A 21,060-nucleotide genomic window follows, 5' to 3' on the forward strand; every position below is an offset into this window, starting at 1 on the left:
GCTAAAAGGAAACAGATTTGAATTGCAACAACCCAAATTTACTCTGTTTAAATACAAACCTCGAGTGTAATTCGGCAGGACAATTTAATGAACAAGAAATTCACCAAACTAATCAATTATTGACAGACGTCAAACTAGTCGTATGGGAAAGGATAATGCGACAATTGCTTCGAAAATGAATAAGTGAAAAAAAAGCCTGTTACATTTTTTACAAATATTTACACATAAATTTTCTATAAACCAACTTGGAACAAAGTCAACAATTTAATTAAACCAATTTTGCTAATTTCGCATATTTTTTTTAAGCTGCGGGTTGTGACAATCTACAAAACAAGAATTGTAATTACTTATTGCATTTACTCTAAGTAGGTAAATTATTTTGATTACATACGGAAGGAGCTTGAAATAAAGATGCATCACTAGTTAAGGGCGTATTGTGGTCACAAATCAAACACTTCCTCATATTTGATGGTTTAATTAAAATTTAAATGACGTGTTTGAATAAAATAACACTTTTGTGAAGTACACTGGGATGGGTGGCGACTTCTAGGGAGCGATTTTAACTGGCGCCGCATTCTGTCTTGCATAATGGCGGCGAATCATCCTACCATCTTTAATATATCTTGGTTCGGGAGCATCTTTACCGGTACATACCGCGTGGTTCTATATGCCACATGCAACACACCGGTACCATAGTTCGTTTTTTCCCTGTTCTCCACATCTGAAAATGCAAGATAGTTTCTTGTACCCAAAAATGATAACAATATTGCTTCACATTTCATTGAAGGGTAGGGGGGGGTGGGGGCATTTTCGCGTACGGTTACCCCAGTATGGTTTTAAAACATAATTACGTCGTCCTACTAAAATTACTTATCTACATGCAACCAAAGGGCATGCATGTATGTAGCAGTTCATGCAGTTTAAGAATATTATTTCAAAACATTTGGTTAAAACTTAAGACTTATCGTCTTAACTTGTACAGGTGCAAAATAGTACCTAACAAAAACCTCAGATGCACACTTTCGCCTTTCCTCTTACTTTTTAATAGCAATGCCAATTTCAAGTCTATGAATTTTCTTTTTTTTTTCCTTCCCAAAACTAAATTCTTCACCGGCGAACCTATCGGTTATTAATTTTTTTGTCACTCGCTTATTATAAATTCGTATGCGGTGTTACCTGCCAATTTGGAAATTTCCCTTAACAAAAATAGTCAGTCAAGGTATTCTTTAAAAAAATATAAATGTTTAGGTACCTAAGTATAATCATTCGTAAAATTAGGTTTGTTCTTCTGCTTTGGCATAATAATGAAAGTAATTAAATGTCCATAAGGTTACATTTGAATTTACTGCAAATATTTTAAATATGATTTAATTTCTACAAGGTTAAACAGCAAGGCATCTGTTCTGTCTGCAGTTGGTTCAGTGAGTTCCTTCATGAACTCATTCACTTGGTACACTAGGCCACACGAACTTACTATTGACTTTTCTGTAAGATCTTAAGAACTTTACCTCCACTAAATTTTTATTGAGGTCATCAGTGGATATTATTTGTCCGATAAAATATTTCGCCAAAGATTTAACTTGAAATTTATCAACATAGTATTTTGCCACTTACAGGCATAATCCCAGGTAACATTGACCCAAGAAATCGTAACAGTTAAGCTGACATTTTCTAACTCTCTTAAAATGTGTTTTTGAGTATATTTAAAATCTGTAGCTGCAGCAATTGCTAAACCGCTTAAAATTTGAGTTAAAGCGAACGTCACGACTGGACGTTAAGAAAGCATCGCGTTTTCGGACAATTTTCGTTAAATAAATTGTGCGATATTATTTGAAAGGGCTTGGTCCAAGGATTCCGTGCATACCTCTAATTTTTGTTTTGCGCATGCGCAGTGTCAAAATGTGGTTTAACGCATGTGCGATGTTAACTTTTTTATTTATGAAGGTATTTAAATGAAACTTTATCTGTAAACATACGAATATTAACGACATTTTACTACTTTGTGCTTTTTACTGTTCTATTTCCTGTTATTGGGACTTGTTGATTGTGTTTCATTAACTACCTTGCCACCGATCTCCGCCCTCTGTTTTCTTTTGTTATCCATGTAATTTTTTAGTCTACATATAGCGAATTCTTTAAGATGAAATATCAACTTTCTGTGCCCGTGAAGTATAAAAAAGATTCTGGAGTAGCTTTAAAATCCCCTTTTTCATAATTATTCTTAAATGTTCTTGGGATATTAACTTTGGCAATTTCATCTACTGATTTTATATCATCACTTATTTCTGATAAGCTTATTTGATTATCAAAACCAGTAAAAGCTAATAAGTTTTTTAAGTATTCTGGCGAAACCACTCCCATTTCAGATTCATATGAAGTAATAATATCTGGCTGCTCCTCCAGTTGTCCTGACATTGTGAACGATCTATAAAGATGAAATTACTTTAATTTACTTAATAAGTTTTTTTTTATAACACTGTTTCTTGATCATTGTGCCAAATGCGAGGCCAAATGTATGCAACATTGCAATGGATTGTCTGTTTTAGATCATTTTAAGCAATTTTTAAAGAATAAGATTTTCTCCGTCTGTATTGTATGTACGTACGTTGTTCAAATGTTGAATATGAATATTAGGCATACGGAAACGAAAAATAACGGGCCGGACAATTTTGGCGCGCCGCAACGGCGTGGAAATTTCAAATAGCAACCTAAAATTTTAAAAAGTATTTTAAAGACCTTATTTTTCTGTGTACAACCTACAAAAATTGTGCCTAATTGATATCTTTTCACTTATAATTGCACAAGAGGTTTGTATTTTACCGAGTAAATTTGGGTTGTTTAGGTAATGAAAATCTGTTACCTAGTAATTAGACGAGAAAAACTGTCAACTAATAAAAATGCGACACCGCAGGAGGAGCATTTTTAGGTTGACAGTTTTTCGAGTCCAATTGCTAAAAGGAAACAGATTTGAATTGCCACAACCCAAATTTACTCGGTTTAAATACAAACCTCGAGTGTAATTCGGCGGGACAATTTAACGAACAAGAAATTCACCAAATTAATCAATTATTGACAGACGTCAAACTAGTCATATGGGAAAGGATAATGCGATTATTGGTTCGAAAATGAATAAGTGAAAAAACCACTAGTGCATTTGTCGCTGGAAAAGTTGCAGGTAACTTTTGCCGCTGTCAAAGTGACAATTGCACTGCGGCTTATGCGATTTTTTATACATGAGTTGAATTGTCACTGTAATCAAACACAACTGATTTTAACTTTCAAAATTCTTGAAAGTAAACATGAACAAACAAAAATTGCTATTCGGCGCGGCGCGGCGATGTTCTCGGAAACGTGATTATTGGTTTACGCAATTTCCTATTACACGCTTTCAAAAAACAACTATAAAAGAAGTTTTTGGATGCGAAATTCACCGATTTTCCTTCATTTACTACTGCTGACACGGCAGCATCTAGTGCATCTATATCCCATGAAGTTTTAGCGCAGATACGTGAATAACGGCGAGGCATGTTCTGAAAAATGTATCTTCTAAAACTTTTATATTTACATTGGGGCAATGGCGGAATTTCCCCAATAGTGACGGGCGGCATTCCTCCGCAGTGATAGTAGCACAAGGTTTTTTCTACTAGTCAGCAGTCACACAGTGTGTGTTTTGCAGAAAAATAAAGGGTGTGGCATTTTTAACGCACATTTTAAATTCGAAATTAAACACATTAAATAATTACGAAATTGAAATATTTTTATTGGAATTTGAAGTTGTGTTCATGACATTACGTATGGAATATAACATCATTTAAATGGCCACCTCTGGCTTGGTGGCAATACCGCATTCTTTTATTGAAATTTTCCATAACATTTTCGCATAATTCTGGATCAATCTCCTCAATACAGCGACGAATTTCGTCCTTCAATGCATCGATGGCTTCAGGATTGTTCACATAAACCTTGCTTTTAAGAAAACCCCAAAGAAAGAAATCCAATGGGGTTAGATCGCAAGATCTTGGAGGCCAGTTAACATCGCTGAAACGAGAAATTATGCGATTTCCGAATTTTCCACGCAATAACTGCATGGTTTCACGTGCCGTGTGGCATGTGGCCACCAAGCCAGAGGTGGCCATTTAAATGATGTTATATTCCATACGTAATGTCATGAACACAACTTCAAATTCCAATAAAAAATATTTCAATTCGTAATTATTTAATGTGTTTAATTTCGAATTTAAAATGTGCGTTAAAAATGCCACACCCTTTACATACCACTACGTAAGCACTAAAGCGAGCCGATGCTGTACATGCCAAAATAAAGTGAACTCGTTTTTTCGTTTATCTACTCACCACTATCTTTGAGAGCGCCAACTTATCATAATCCGTCATATTGGAGCTAAAAAATTGTAGGAGCAATATACCTTGTCATGTCAAATTGTGATCGTAGATTAATAAATGTCAATTTCATTTAAGTAAAGATTCTCGTTAAAAACTCACGGCGCAGAAATGATCGTTTAAAGCTTTGCAGAACAACCTATGGGAAAACCACGGCCTTCCAAATTCAAAAAGATATATGGACGATATAAGTATAAAATATGGTGCAATATCCAAAATGTAGATATAAAGGTAACCATTAATCATTAAATTGTGTTTGACATTTCAGTGTCTTCTGTTTTCGCGTGTTTCTCCTTCCGGGCTCCCGCTAAAACGGATGCGGTTTGACAGGATGAGATCTACTTGTCACACTATTCCGGTCTAACGAGATGCGTTTTTGCTATATTTTGGCAGTCTTAAGTAGTGTCATGTCTCAATATTATTGTTAAAGATGGTTTGTGCTCTTGATGCGGAGGGGTTACTGCGAAAGCAGATATATCGTCAATATTGGATTGATCCTTTTAATTCAGGACGAGAATCTAATAATAGGTTTGCGAAGTTTTATGAAAAAATTCGAATGAACAAGAAAAATTTTTTTGTATATTACGGAATGTCCAAAAATTCAATTTCTACTCATGATTTCTACCTACAGTTTATATCTACATACTCTTTAGATTGTTTTTCCCACAGTACAGTTTTTGCATGCACGCACTCGATGAATAAACCGACATCAAACATTGTAAACCTAACAAAACACCCGGTTGCAACGCTCAGTGTGACAACTGATGACAACCAACGTGCAACAACACGTGGTGTCATGTCATCCTGCGCAGCGGCAGCAGTATGCGGTTGCATCCGGTTGGTGCGACGAAAACGCATATATGTGACTGGTACCATTTAATAACATGTGATATTATCCCGTCAAACAGGAGCGTTTTAGCGGGAGCGGTAAAAACGCATAGTGTGACACCACCCATAGTCTCTTAAATGGGAGACAAAACATGTTGATCTAGTCCACGGATCAATATTCCTTGTGCTTCAGCAATCATCAATGTTTCAAAACCAATTCATGCGTATTTATGATCACAATTGCGTTATCCATAACCATAATTGAATTTGCTGCTAAATTTCGGATAAGCTGTTTCTCTAACCAGTTTTCTATCTAAACCTATTAATAGTTATAAATGTTGAAGTGGAAGAAGAAAGAAGACTGAATGATAACGTTCATTTAGAAAACAGAAATGTAAATAACGAGGCAGCACAAAGGCGACAGGAGATTGTAGACCCATTAGCAGTACCTACTAGACAATATTGAAATATGACACATTTATTAATGAAGAAAAATAATTCTCAACAAAAATTGTTCTTTTATTAAAACAAACCGCTTAGCAACATCAGATTGGCTACACCTACTCTAACTTCTCGATCAATTTCTCAAATAATTGTAAAAATGGAGCAACTGCACGCTCTTGATTATGAGAATCGACGTAATTATTGTGATTGATTTAATAACGATTTAAATAATAAGGACTTATTTGTAAATTAAAAATAAATTATTACTCCTTGGAGAGTGATTCTACATACACCACTGGAATTAGGCACATGATAATCTATTATTACCAACCTTTAAAATTTTTTGTTTTGCGGGACATTCAAACTGTCATCAGTTCTAATGAATCACCCGGTATATATCGAACAGGAAACCGAACAGTTGCTGGTAATTCTCGAGTTGCTGGAATCTCTCGTATACTGATTGGATTGCAACGTCTAATATCGCAAAGTAGCATTGAGTTTTGTATTTTTGTTTCGGGTCGGTAGGTGCTTCATCTTCCGCTTCATAATGGAATTTCTTTTTGAATTTCCTCCTCCGTATTGGCTCCGTGTCGAATGATGGTTCTGTGTCGAGTTCTTTCGCAATCTCAGCTGCAGCAATTAAAATTTTGAGCACTGAAGTTGTTTTGTTGCTGTATTCAAATCAGTCAACTTTCCTTGCAGAATTTTGCTTGTAACGTTTATCTCGTTGAGTATGTCGTACCATGCCACTAGAGATACCATGAATTGCATCATTACAGATTGCATCAGTGAGGTCTTTCGCCTCACTCCTAGATGTATTGCCAGAAGAATTGTTCAAGTTCGGGTCGTCAACAATTTCCAAAAGTGCAACATAGACATCACCCAGTTGATATCTTGGAGGCTTCAATGCATCTATTCGGCTTTCCCATCTTGTATCGCTCAGGGGCTTCACAGTTAACTGAGATATATGTTTCGATAAAACTTGCCAACGATGCGATGACGCAGAGAAATAGTTATAAATTTTCTGAACTAAATTGGAGAAATGGGTAGCCTCGAGGCAACATTCAGGCTATGTGCGTTGCATGGTACAAAAAACGCACGTGGGTTTCTATCTAGAATTAATTTCTGAACACCATTATGTTTACCTTTCATATTGCTTCCGTTGTCATAGCCTTGGCCTCGGAGATTGTCAATTGATAAATTCATTCCTTCAAGCTCCTCCATCAATGTGTTTGCCATAAATGCACCAGTAGTTTGGTTTAACGGAATAAATCCTAAGAAGTGCTCCCGGACATTTACTTCACCAGAAGGGTTGCTCTCTGAAGCTTCAACCACATAAAGAAATCGCACAATCATCGTCATTTGTTCAATGTGGCTAACATCTGGTGTGCAGTCTAAGACAATCGCATAATATTTGGCAGATTCTACAGCTGATAGGATTGACTTCTTGATAGTTTTTGCCAATATGTTAGCGAGTTCATTCTGAATGTCTTTCGCCAAGTAGTGAATTGAAATTTCGTTACTTCGTATTTTACGAACATGTTCGGTCATCACTGGATCAAACAAGGCTAGAAATTCGACAAATTTTAGAAAATTCCCATTATTGTCACTATACAATTTTTCGTTTGTTCCACGCAATGCTAGATTCTGTGTGCCAAGAACTGTGATCAAAGCAATCAAGCGTTCTAGAATTTGACACCAATACTTTTCCCTCTCTTTAATCTGTAGTTGATTGGCTTTGTCGATGGTTGAATCTGTGGAAACACGCAACTCAAGTTCTTTCCACGTTTGATAACTCTCCAAATGAGAGTTACTCTTCTCATGCGAAGACAGCAGTGCTGCAAGATTTTTCCAATCTTTAAATCCTGATTCCTGAAGAGCTGTCCTATGTTTTCTGTTGAACAACTTACAGCAGAAACAAATAACCATGTCTGCTCTGATAGAATAGAGTAACCATGGACGTTTAACTTCTTCGCCGTTAGGTAGAATTCGTTTGTAATGGTTCGACGAGAATTTCCTGTTCCGACAGTCCTTGGGAAAATCAAATTTGGAGATTTGCTGTGGTTTGTTCCGCACCAACATCGTTCGCATACTATCATCGAGATTTAGAGGCCAATTTGCAGGATCGTCATCTAGACTTCTAACGCTCACGCAGCTTACGGCAGCTTCTTTCGGACTTTCCTCTGGTGAATCGTTTTCTATAAATTCAATATGTACACAACATCCACACAACAGTTCTCATAATAGAATACCTATCTCCGGATCTACTACTGAATTATTACCAACAACTTCTGAATTCACCTGCGAAGTTTCTGCAAAAATATTTCCTTCAGTATCACCAGTCATCTGCGGATTATCTGGATTTCCTTGATCTTGCCCTTCAGTTTCAGTATCGTTTATCAAGCGAATATATTTAAAAAGCGAGCCAGATTGTCTTTCTATGAATTTTTCTTTGTCGGCTTTTCTTTTTCGATAAAAACTTCCCGGTTTCTTTTTGTCAGCCATGCCCATAAGTACCTACAATTTAATTAAATTATTAAATCCACGTTTTATTTCAGAAAATGGGATCATCCTCCCTTTAGTACGTATGTATAGGATAAAAACATGGAAGATGGAATAATACACTCGGTGATAGGTACATCATTAATGTTGTGGAGACTACATGCCTTAATAACGTAACTGCTGTTCCTCCACTCTCGATATAATGCAAAGTTGAAGATCATGTATTACGGACCTGTGTAACAGTATTCCTGTACAGGCTAGTTTTAAAGCACCCCTGCACTGATTTGCATCTTCTGGTCATCATTGGCATTAACGTGACGTTTCATCTACGTTACTATATTTCTACACTTTCCAATCAGTTCGTTTACAACTGGAACATGTAAAGTATTTTCGCACAGGAGATATAAAGTGTGTGTAAAGCATGCTTTCCGAATCTGTCTGAGATAGCTTTTACTGTATTCGCCCCATTGTCGGACACGAAGGCTACTATCTTCTCAGGATTAATTTTGAATTCTGCAAGAACTTGTTCCAATGTATCTCCAATGTAAGCGGCTGTATGTGCTTCTGATAATTTAATCACACCAATTGTACCAGAAAAGATTTACTTCTCGTCCATGAACTGTAACACCTATCATACTGTTCATGTGGCAATCTGCTGCCAGCAGTTGCCGGCCGTCTTTTCACGGAGCAGCATCTGTGTCGATCGCGCCCGTAAACCATAAGCGCGTATTCTTGTAATAAGCGAATCGCGGCGAAATTTTAAGAAAAATAAAAGTAAAGAACCGAGCGAAACCTTCTCCATTGAGCCACCGTATCTAAGCCGAAGGAGATTCCCCCTTTCCATTCTACGCGCGGTCCGTGTGCGTGGAGGGTACCCTGAGAAGTCGCACTGAACCCTTTCACCATTTCAAATGCGAATATCTCCGAAACGAATCAATAGAATTTAAAAAGCAAAGCAGATTAGTAATCACGATTAAATTGGCTTTCCAATAATGTGCCATTTGCCATAGGATTCCATTTAAAATTTTAGGAGTTAAGCTCCCTACGTAGAGGAGTGAAGACTTGGGTTCGTGATTTGTATTCCAGAAGTTGTCCCCCTCGAATACAAAATTGACGTGTTCGAGGATTTTTCGAAATTTCTAAACTTAATACCCTAAAAGCCCTCTGTATACTTCTCGTTGGGCCACTCTGTATAATTAAAACTTGTAACCTAATGTAATCAAACTAAGTTTGTTTTCTTAGGTCATATTATTCTGTAAAAACTTAAAGATACTAAAAAATAAACTAAATAATTTTTCCAAATTAGTTGTTCGGTCATGTGGCGTCTTACAATTTCTCTAAAAGTTTTCCCATTTGCGAACTGAAGTTTTCCATTGCTTTTTCTTGCAAATCGCGAATTAATTGTAATTTTTCTTGATGGCGTCTTTCGATGTCCTGTTCACTACAAAGTCTTTTGCGAGATACTGAGGGAGTAATAGCCGGCGATGCACAGTGACACGGATCATTTGAAGTTGAAGATCTCGATTGATCACTATCTTCATTCTACGAAAGCGTAGAGCGGACATAGATAAAATATTTTACTAATTTCAAGTTATAACTCGAAACACAGTTACATAACATGCATATATATACAATGTATCCAGTTACACATACCCGTGATACTCTAAATATGGCAATCAAGGAGAAATGTGTTCCACATAGACAAGTTACAGACATCCCATGTTTGTACAAAGCGACATCCCTGACACATTGTTATGTGACGAGCATATTAAGTCGTTGTTATAAAGCTCATTAATGTACCAAACCTAAATGTTATACACATCACATAGGTTGCTCATTGTTACAATAAAAATGGCATATTACGGAACTGCAAGGTATATATAAAAGCAATTAAATATTTAGACATAGAGTATGTAGTTTTTTATTTAATAACATTTTAATGCATACATTGAAAAACAGATATCTACTTTACAATTTTTTTCTTTTTAATCGTTGGCTGCAAAGCCGAAACCACTCGGAGGATGTGGTTTCAAACTCTTTTTCTCTCATCGTATGGACGTCATAAATGATTTCTGAAACAAGAAGCATTGAAACTAGGAATGAATGCAGTATACAATTTTAATTTATTGAATGGGAGTTTATGTTTCTTCTAAATTGTCTAAACCTAATACAAAAAGAAGAAAGTAATTCAGATCTACCATTAACAATTTTGTCTAACTTACTTCTGCTCCAGGTTCTGCTCCGAATTCGAGAAAATAAGCGCTTTGTACCTTTAGATAAAGAGTGTCTGGAATTCTGTGAGCTATTTTACTCACCTCATTGGACACTTAGCATATTCCTTAACACGCAATTTCTTAGTGGGTTTTAAAAATATAGGTCCATTAACAGCCAGGAAAACAAAATTTAATTTTAAATTGTCGCAATGTAGGGTAGTTATAGAAAATGCTTTTGGTTACTTGAAAGGACGGTTTCGTCGTTTAAAATTTCTAGAAACTGTGCGACTAGATCTCATTAATTAATATTAATTAATAGTTTACGGATGTGTTTTACATAAGTATGTATATTGAAAGGTTTGAAAAGTTTGTAGAACCAAATGAAATAGAAGTTGGTGACAATAATGCTGTGCATGGTAATGAACTGAACGATGTACCTGCTAGAGACAAACGTAACTATATAATGAATACATTGCCACTAAATGAACGTTTTCAAGACTAAAGTATCATTTTAATAAGAAAGATTAGCAAATAAAGTGTAATAATAGTAATTTATTTTTGTAGGTCGTGACGAAATCTTCGAATAATTTAAGAAATCTATCTTGCCTTTCCATCTTGTCCCTATGCCTTTTTTCTAATTCATTTAAGCCAGCCTTTCGTTTCCTTGAAAATGTTTCTAGGTTCTCTTGAGATTCGCCTTTTTGTGTATTGGTCACAAGGCCCAGCAATTGCGTCAGTGTTTCTGAAATAGGTGGGCACAAATTGCTCCCAATCTGCTTCAGGTGGGCACCAACATTGTAGATTCTTCAGCAAATAAAAAAAATTATTATTAAAAAATTATTATAAGTAACTTATGCGGGTGCATTTGCACTCGGTAACTATCGCATCCAAATCTATTTTTTGAAAACAATATGGACTATCCTCTGGCACCCTATTATAGTAGAGTAGCCACTTAAACTGACAATACCGGGAAGATTTAAAACTTCTCCACTTGTTTCCAAATTTTTTCTGAGGAAACACACTCGGTTTTGGCTGTGTAGGACCATCTGTTTTTGATGTCGCTAAATCTTTGGGATTGAGAAGACAATGTTGGGTCACCGGTCGGTACGGGCACCGATTGCAGTTGAGCTTCTTCCAAAACAGAGTCAGACTCGCTCATACTTTCCCCACTTTCACTTCTACTTGCCGCGTACGCAAAAGTATTGCAAATTCATCTTCATTTTGGTCCGCACTAGCACTTGCTGTAGCCATATTATTATCAACCTCTCCCGTAGTTTTACCGTAGGACCGTCCTTCATATGATTTTTAAAAATTTTTCGAGTTTCGATTGCGAGTGGCGCCACCTAACAAACAAGCGAAGAGTTATGAAGAGGGGGGGAAGAAGTCATTATACTGACCGCGAGAAATTACTCCCGGCCCTGATAGTAAAGAGAATGTGGATATGTACAACTTCCTAACCTTTGTAGATACTAATTATGCTAGATATTACAGGATGATTGTGAATAAAATAAATTATTTACAGATTATCTAAAAACATAAGAAAGTAACTGGATTACCTTAAATTTAATTTCCACCTCCAAAATCCGTCAAATTTAAACAAAACAACGTAAAATTTCACAGAGAAGTGTGCCTTGGTTATGTTGATTACCCACTGACGACAGACAGCATTAGGAGGGAAATTTAAAAAAATATTCCAGTTGTCTCACTTAGTACACCGTCTCACCTAGTACCACCCTCCCCTAATAGTGCAGCAATTTTTGTCCATACATTTTAATGGAACTTTCCATCTGACCCTGATGCTCTTGCATTATAAACGAATCGGTGTCGTAGTCATTTCGGAATTCCGCAGTTTTTGTTCAAGTGGCTTTTTGGTAATGAGGAGATTATCGGATTCTACACTACAGTCATTGTAGTTACGCATTATGTACCTTTACACTTACACTCTTTCGCGTGCTATGAGCAGTCTGTGCAGCCACTGCGCATGCCCACATAATTTTTACTATGTGCGAAATGTTTGTCTTTACTAGAAGCGTCTGTGGTTAAAATTTCAAAGAAATGTCTCCATAAATATGAAAGTTGGCATTGCGCAGTCTGCGCAAAATATGGAGTTAAATGAAACTTATCGAAATGGGCAAATATAGACCATAACAGCTATCAATTAGCGAAAATCCGAAGTCTCTAGGTGGCCCAAGGGCCGAGATCCCGATGGAACGGACGGACGGACGGAAACACGAGCACATAAGCTTTACCTCAACTTCGTTGTGTTACGCTAAAAATAGAGCCGACGATAGATTGGTAGAGCTTTGCAAACAGTATATCCTGACGCAAATAAACACTACGTTATGAAAAAGATTCAGAGCTTTAGCGGATCTTTTCGAAAAGACGTGAAAAAAGTTGCAGAACCAAAGAAGAGTGGAACTGGGACAGACGATGTTTACGTGCCCACTTTATGGTATTACGACCTACTGCTATTTACCACTGATCAGGAAATACCAACTGGTAGTACAAGTAATATGGATACGGACGAATTAGAGGTAGTGGATGAGAATGAGGGCATAGGAGATGAAGGTAATGATGAGATGCTGAGGCCAGAACATACTAATGAAGCCGAAACTCAGGATACTGTAGTGGAAGAAAACAATAGAGAATGCGAATGTCGCCCGACACCCTGTATGTTCCGATCCTTTAAAAAGGGTGCCATTACTTGTACTAAATTTTCGAAAGTACTCCTATTGAGTCTAAAATGGTTTACATGTTTTTTTAAATAATTTTTATTATTGGTTTGATAGTCACATTCGGCACATTTAATATACATATATTTCTTAATATTATTTTGTGCAAGTAAATGTTAACAAATAAAAGTTTTATAGTGTTAATACCGTTGATTTCTTTTGGTGGCGGATCGGACCTTGGAAAACAAAATATCCCATGCAGAATGCTACCTCACAGACTCTTGCGCAATAGATATAGTAAAAGTACATTTTATTATTACCTTTTAAAATACCGACGGTTGTACATAAAGGCGTGGACATCTATTATTACGACTCGACCTGTTCAATAACAAAAACGTGTTAACATTTTTTTCTAATAGGCTTTAATATAATACTTACGGTCTCTGTACGCGCGGATCCATTCATTGAATACCTCCAACGTACGGAGCTGGGCTGCCGTGGACGGGGCACGGTGCATAAATTAATGCGGCGTACCCCCTGCGTCTTCAACACCTCCAACAGCCGTTGCAACTCTTTCTTGAGTACATGGAAAGATGTTTTCTGAAAATACAACAATATCTGATTAGGGCACCCAAATATAATGTCACTGAACACACTTACTCTCCGTACGTCGTTGGTCCCTATCATCACATAAACCTCACGACCAATTCGATAATCAAAGCCTATCGCTCTGCACCGCATTACTCGATTCCTTAGTTGGGCAATGGTCTGCCCCCCAACAGCCAGTCCAGAGTACAACTGGCCGGGTTGCCCAGGCCTTGTGGAAAGATACGCAGGTTCCCCAGCAATATGTGTTAGGAACCTGCGCATATTGGAGGCTCCCAGGAATGACACCTCTTTCTGCAATGAATTTTAATGTTAAATGCTGTTTTTATCATTTTTATTATGTATGTATATTAGAGTGGACCGTAAAAGGGTGAAAACTTTTTTGTACTAGGTCGCCCCCTAAAACGATTCTAAATAAATAAAAAAAATGTGCCAAATTCTTGACAGAACAGCTTCCTAGCTCAATCCAAAAATAGCGCTTTTGAAAGAGTGTCATTTTTGATACCGCCTGTTATATAAATCAATTAAGTAACATTGATCGAAATATAAGATTACCTGAACTATCACAAAAGAAATCCAAAATGAATCCATCCACAGAGATTTGGCAAATTTTTCATTCAAAAATGCAAAATGTTATCGTAATCGGATACTTTTTGAAAAAATTCCAATGTTTAAAATTTATTTATTTTTTTTTTTAAATTTAGATTAGGTTATATATTTAAACGTGTAACTCGACGTGTAGTTTATTTTAAGAATAAAATTGATCAAATCTCCATGTTATTTAAATGAGAATTTTCAAGCGCATTTAGGCGCGGTTTGATATTTACGAGTGTATTAAGCAAAAAAATAGGACACGACAATTTTTTATTTATTTGGAAGCGGCCTAGTCAAAAACAATTATGACCCTTTTAAGGTCTAGGCTAATGTGTATTTTTATTGACAACGTCTGAACTGTAAATTGCGGTTATAGAGCTAAAATACTAAAATTTAAAATATGCAAAAAATATAAAAAAAAAACAGTACGTATAAATTAACATGGCCGAAAGTACCCAGGTAGAACATTTACGTTTTTATAAGTTTCTAATTTGTCCGGTAGAAACATGAAACATCTTAGGAAACGTTTCCAATACGTTCCACATACACTCTAAAAACGTTCTATGTCCGCCCTCAGAAACGTTCCCAGCGAAACGTTTTGTTGTAATTGAAAATTAGAGCTGTTCACGCAGATTTTAATGTCTTTCATAAAATTTTCGTATGGAAAGGCACTGAAATTATCAAGTGGCCCGTTTATCTTTTCATCGTCTGTTAGGTGGATTAAATTGTGGACATTGTAAGTGATGCTATTATCGCCATAGAAAAGATCAAAATCTTCAACAAAACGTCTGAGCAATCGATTAGCATTATTGAGGTGTTCGAGTCAAATGCATATATAGGATGACATAGTAACCTAATTGCCACATGAAAAAGTAAAAAATGCTTATATTGATCATTGGGTAACTCTCCTTTTAATGCAAACGGACCCGTATACAATAAAAATTGCCGAAATTCTGTTGCCTTCCATTTATCAACAAAGTGCAGTGATCTAGGTTTTCTGGAAAAGATTGCATTAGGTAACGTTTTGTTTAGTAGCAACAATTTTTCGCATCGCATATAATGTTGTTTATGGACACTTCTTTATTTTGACCATGCCAATATATACCTTTGTTTTGCATATTATTCATGTCTTCAATGAACATCTTTGAAAATGCACATCTTTTGGCTTTTGGATGCCGTGATGTGCGCTAATTATAAAGACAGTTGGGTATCAGGAATTTTACCCAAAATTGGCCAAAAGGAACATGTTTCAGATATTGGCAGCCCATCTATGTTTATGTCCACTTTAATTTCATCAGGAACATTGTTATAAATCGCATTACTCGATAATGGTTGATAAACCATAAATTTTTTAGTCTACAATTGTTAATTCATGATTAAAAAAATTACACAACTGAATTAAAACTTAAAGTTACTCAGAAATACCCCAAACTGAAATAATTACCTACGTAATACGTTCATTATTATATTGGCGGTTGGAAAATCTACCTGCGTTCTTTTGTGATCTTCCACTTTTCTGCATGCTAATGTTTTATTTTTTTTACGCCACAACTAAAGTGCGGTATGAATAAATGAATTAAAAGAGATCAACGGTAGTTTATAGGATAAATTCTAAATAAAAAAATTGCATTTAGCTAAATAAGATATCTTAACAATTGCAAAAGGGTTATTAAATGTGGACCTCAAATGGATTCTTGAAAATTCCGCCTTCAACAACTGGTTTGCATGTGACCGTTATTGCTTTGTTACCTGATATTTTTACCTGCGATCTACTGTTTCAAGATTCAAAATACTAAACAAAATCCAATATGCAAGTGCATTATAGACTAAGGTAATTTGAATAATAAATAAGGGATCAATTAAAGTGAGCTGGAAAATACACCATATATGCATTTCATAGAAAGATAGATTCAAATTTTCGGTTTCTGTTGCTATATACATGTAACACAACAATATAATCCATTGAACGTATAAATATTTAAAAAAATCACTTACCTTTTCTCCAGACATATTTGCGATAAATGTCTAAAATAATAATCTCTACAGCAAAACACCTTACACGTATCACTTGCAAAACTGAAAACTGAATACTGAATTATGTTTACGCGAGTTAAAATGAAAAACACGGAAGGGCAAAACAGGTATACAGCTTAACAATTTTACGCATGTTTCAACTGTATGTAAATGTGCTGGTCAATGTAACAACCCTTTGAGTTTGTTTTGTAAGTCTGTTCCAAGGACACTTTCCAGTACGTCTACATTTAACGTTCTACAAATAACAAATATATGCCATGTTGGGGACTTCCCAAAGTTCCAAAAACGTTTTGTTCTACATGGGATACTAGCGCAAAAATTAAGTTCCACAGAAGAATCGTGGAACAGAACTCCCAAACGCAAAGCAACTTATCTAGGCGGACTCACATGTGTGAAACGCTAAGTAAAATTATTAAGCTCCGTCAAGTTAGCCCCCGCAATTAAAAAAATAATCTGTAATGAAAATTATTAAATAGTGCTAGTGTTGTGCTAAAATCAATTTTTTTTAAATTGAAACCCGGGGGCCAATTTGACTCCCAGCCCCCCGGTTTTTTTAACGTACAAATTCCATTACTACTTTAACGAGTTGTGCTCGATGCATATTGGATTGTGCCGGTCAAATATTCAAAAATAGTCTTACAGTACACGGTAGTTCCTGCACTGAAATCTCGGGGGCCAACTTAACTCCTAGTCCCCACGTTTTTTACAGATATGGAATAAGCAATAATGGCAATCAATTGTGCTGGATGCACAATGGATTGTGCCGTTAAAATTTTCGAAAATAGTTGTACGGCGCACGGTAGTTCCCGCACTCAAATCTCGGGGGCCAACTTGACTCCTAGCCCCCACGTTTTTTTTACAGATATGGAATAACCAATAATGGCAATCATTTGTGCTCGATGCTTACTGAATTGTGCCGTTCAAACTTTTGAAAATAGTCTTACGGTAGCCCATAGCTCCTGCACACAAATGTTGGTCGTCATCTTGACTCTCAGCCTCCACGTTGTGTATTCACGCACTGTGCGCTGTACCAAAAATGTATACAGTAGGACCGTAGATTGCCAACGAGGGTGCCAACTTTGAATGTGCTCGTAGAAAAAATCCAATAAAAGATCAACTATACGGGTGGGAGCAAGGAATTGTTGAAACTTTTTTATGTTTTTTGATATAAAAAGTATCATGATAAACGTAGGTTGTTAATGGAAAAAAGTGACATCGTAGCATGGCGTTCTCGGTATTTAAGAGACCTGTTATATACTTGTATGAGACCTATATCCACCGATCGTATGGAGTGAGTAAATGCTGGCAATCCGATGAAGTATCGGGATTTTATCAATCTAATACGGATGGTCAGAGGTAGGTACATCATAGATCATGCTGGTGGTCGTTCTGGTTTTGTAGAGGATATGGTTTGTTGTTGGTCAAGTAACGATAGTGATTGAAAAAAGTTAATAATACGGACAAGTGTTGTCAACCTCTGTACTGTCCCTATTCGATTCTTTTTTCTAAACTCGGACTGTTGTGTCTCTTCGCTTTTCACTAGAATTTATAAGAGTTTCTATTCCGCGCTGAAGCACTACACTTACATCATTATTTAAGTCTTTTTCACAAATGAAACACTTTTTTATGCTTTCTAGTTCCATATTGAACGCTCAATCACCGAAAACGCACTAGAAAAAAAAAACATAACTAATGGTCATTTGCACCGAGAAATTTAAGCTGAGCTTAGCTTAAGTGTTGCTTAAAATCCATGACAATGGTTGTCATGGATTTTGAAGCTACCCTTAAGCTAAGTTCAGCTTAAATTTTTCGGTGCAAACGGCCATAAGTATTCCAAAAGCTGGACGGCAGGACGTTATGTTCTATCAACAGCAAAATTTGACGGCAATGCGCGAAAAACAAAAAAATTTTTGGCTATATTCCAAAACCACGTATCCTGGTTGAACTGTTCGATGAACACATGGTTTTGAAATGTAGCAAAAAAGTTGGTTCTCTTTCGTTAAATGCTAGCCAATTATGCATTTGAATAACGAATGCGAGTTTCTGACGAAACAGCCAATAAGGATATAAAAAATCAAAAAACCACACTAAAAGAAGCAATCTTGCGTCGATGATTACCAAAATTAGGGATTCAATTGGATGTTCTTCAAAAGCTCCTCAGATTCGGAGCTTACTGCTCGTGAATCACGTCAGTTCCGTTTTTTGCGCTCGAAATTTTGAAAATTGAGAAACGGAATTTTTGGGCCGAATTTCGTCGCACTGTAGTGGCGTTAGTTTTTATCCGATTTTCATCAACAAGGTCTCATCTCAAAGGAAATTTTATGTACTTTAATTTATTACTGATGTGTCTTCGCCAAAACACCGATACCAAATGAGTTATTTCGCGTTTTGTGAAAAAACCGCCGATTTTCCGCCAGTTTTCCAAGATGGCGGCTCCCGCGTCATCCGAATTTTTGTGCAAATGTCAAATTCGGATTCAGCGACCCAAAAAAAATAAGCCCTGCATCACGGTTCCTTGTCTCAGAAATTTGCAAGGTCAAATCCTCTGGGGCCTGGACTATTTGCACATTATTTCGAAAAGAAATAATGTGACCAGTAAGACGGCTGTTGTTTATATTTGTTGTGTGTATTCCCAATGTCGCATATTTACTTGTCACTTATCTTACGACAGTATTAGCAAAGACGGTTTCATTCCAGGCCCGTGCTGGGGGCCATAAGGGGGCGGAGGCCAGGTATGCCGAGGGCGCAAGGCCTGTAAAATTACGTGGTGGGGGGGGGGGGGCTCCAGCACAATGGGAACGACCAACAAACTTTTGGAAAATTACTACTTCCATTCAATTAAATTAAAAAATTACACGTTCTTTTTGTGTTTAATTTTAAGCGCATTCACCCCCATCACAGCTATAACGCAACATAACAACACTTCAGAGAAACTACAAAAAAATCATCAAATCCACTCCACTAGTACATCTATACCACACAAAAAATATCGGATTTGGCGAAAAATTATCGTAACGTAATACTTTATTTTTTTTCAGAAGCACAGATAAAGATAAATGGGTGTTTCATCTGCACCATCATAAGTGAAAAGTACTGCATCTGCAGTTGTCGTTTTGTTAAATAGAAATCAAACACAATGACACCATCCAAATCCAATTTCAATGACGAAATAGTGTCATTATTCGTCTAATAATGTTACATGCATTTAAGGTGTTAATTAAAAATGCATTAATTAAACTTACCTTGGCCTTGACGCACATGCAGTTGCAATAGCAAAACAATAACAAACTAAACAAAGCTAACATACACGCGTGCACTTTAAACTTGAACTTGAACTGAAAGAATTAAATATAAAATAATCCTACTGCAGAAGTAAATGGGGCAAGGCAATGGCATGATCTTATATCAGATTTTATAAATGGATATGAATAGGGAGTCCTTAGATTATATTTCACTACTAATCATGTGCGAATACGAGTAGGTACTATAAAAAACAATTCTTACTTTGTCTTGTCTGGTGTCATAATCATTTATGTACACTACTACAAAATGATGTAAAGCAAAACGGTTTATCTTATCACAGGTTAAATAATTTCCGGTGTAATTCAAATTGAAAGTGGTATTTTTTATTTTTATGGGTAGTAAAACAAACAAACACTGCATACTTTGTGTCAAAAAGTAGGTAGACAATGCAAGCGTTGTAAAAGAGTAATCTAATAGTAATCTCTTAATGATTTCTGCCGAAGCGAAGCAGACTTTTATGAAGTGCTCTTTGTATTCTTATTTACTTTTGTTTAATTTAGTAACACACGATTAGTAATAAATTGTTTAATGTTTTGCTCAGTCTTAGGGCGCTACTTACAAGGGCGCAGGGGGATATGTCCCCCTATCCCCCAGGGCCAGCACGGGCCTGTAATTCATTCAGAGCGTTTTAGTCGCGAAGGGAGGTTTTAATCACGGAGATGATAATGTGGTTAAACGAAAGCAAATAAGGGGATACGATCGTACTATGGCCAAGAAAATATGACTGGGTTTAATGTTCAAAAGAAGACATTACAGGCCGATGACGAATTGGTAGGTTTAAAAACAATTCACCACATTCCCACTGCTGGAGCGGCTCGAAAACTCAAATCAGAATCAGAACTGCGAAAAGGATTTAGCGAAGGATGATTACGAGGCAGTGGCGCTAATGTTTAAAAACCAAAAGCGTCTCTACATACATCCATCATCACTACAATACGTCCCACATCGTAGTTTATTTACAATTGCAGTGGACCTACCTTTTATGTTTAGACTAGTTGGGGACGTCCCTTTATATTTAGATTGCACGGGAACTGTTGTGAGAAAATTTCACGAAAACAGCAAGCGAGTTTTCTACGCCGGTGGAATTCATTACCCCGCGGAAGGAAAAAAATTACGTTGCCCGTATGTGAAATGATATCGAATTCGCATACATCGACAACAATCGGAAATTGGCTTCACCATTTCGTTGCAGGTAGCCATTCAACAGTGTCGTTACAGATTTTAGTAGGGCTCTTATTAATTCGTCAGTAGGCGAATTTTGCAAAATTACGGTCTTACAATATTTGGATTACCCATACCCAATGCCCATAGACATTTAGCTCACAATATCGCCATTCCGCCTTTTACAATCCACATTTGTTGTGCACATTTCCTTAAAATTGTAACGGGAGATGCGAAAAAAGTTGCGGCGAAAAATAAAGGATTAAAGACTTTTTTGATAGCGGGAAATGTTGGCCAAGAGTTAC

The 21,060-nt window shown here is 36.5% G+C and overlaps 1 protein-coding gene across 1 annotated transcript; it reads right to left on the reverse strand.

Annotated features, from left to right (window-relative positions):
* Positions 1 to 13,222: 13,222 nt before the first annotated feature.
* Positions 13,223 to 20,190, reverse strand: LOC116167311. Its single transcript, XM_031482651.1, has 4 exons — positions 19,534 to 20,190; positions 13,718 to 13,957; positions 13,496 to 13,657; positions 13,223 to 13,435 (listed from the first exon to the last, which is right to left on the reverse strand). Exons 1-4 carry the CDS (start codon positions 19,594 to 19,596, stop codon positions 13,424 to 13,426), a joined length of 477 nt encoding a protein of 158 aa, XP_031338511.1. The 5' UTR covers positions 19,597 to 20,190; the 3' UTR covers positions 13,223 to 13,423.
* Between the last annotated feature and the right edge of the window lie 870 nt (positions 20,191 to 21,060).

This window comes from Photinus pyralis, unplaced genomic scaffold (assembly GCF_008802855.1).
Source record: "Photinus pyralis isolate 1611_PpyrPB1 unplaced genomic scaffold, Ppyr1.3 Ppyr1.4_LG1, whole genome shotgun sequence".
Taxonomy (NCBI): Eukaryota; Metazoa; Arthropoda; class Insecta; order Coleoptera; family Lampyridae; genus Photinus; species Photinus pyralis.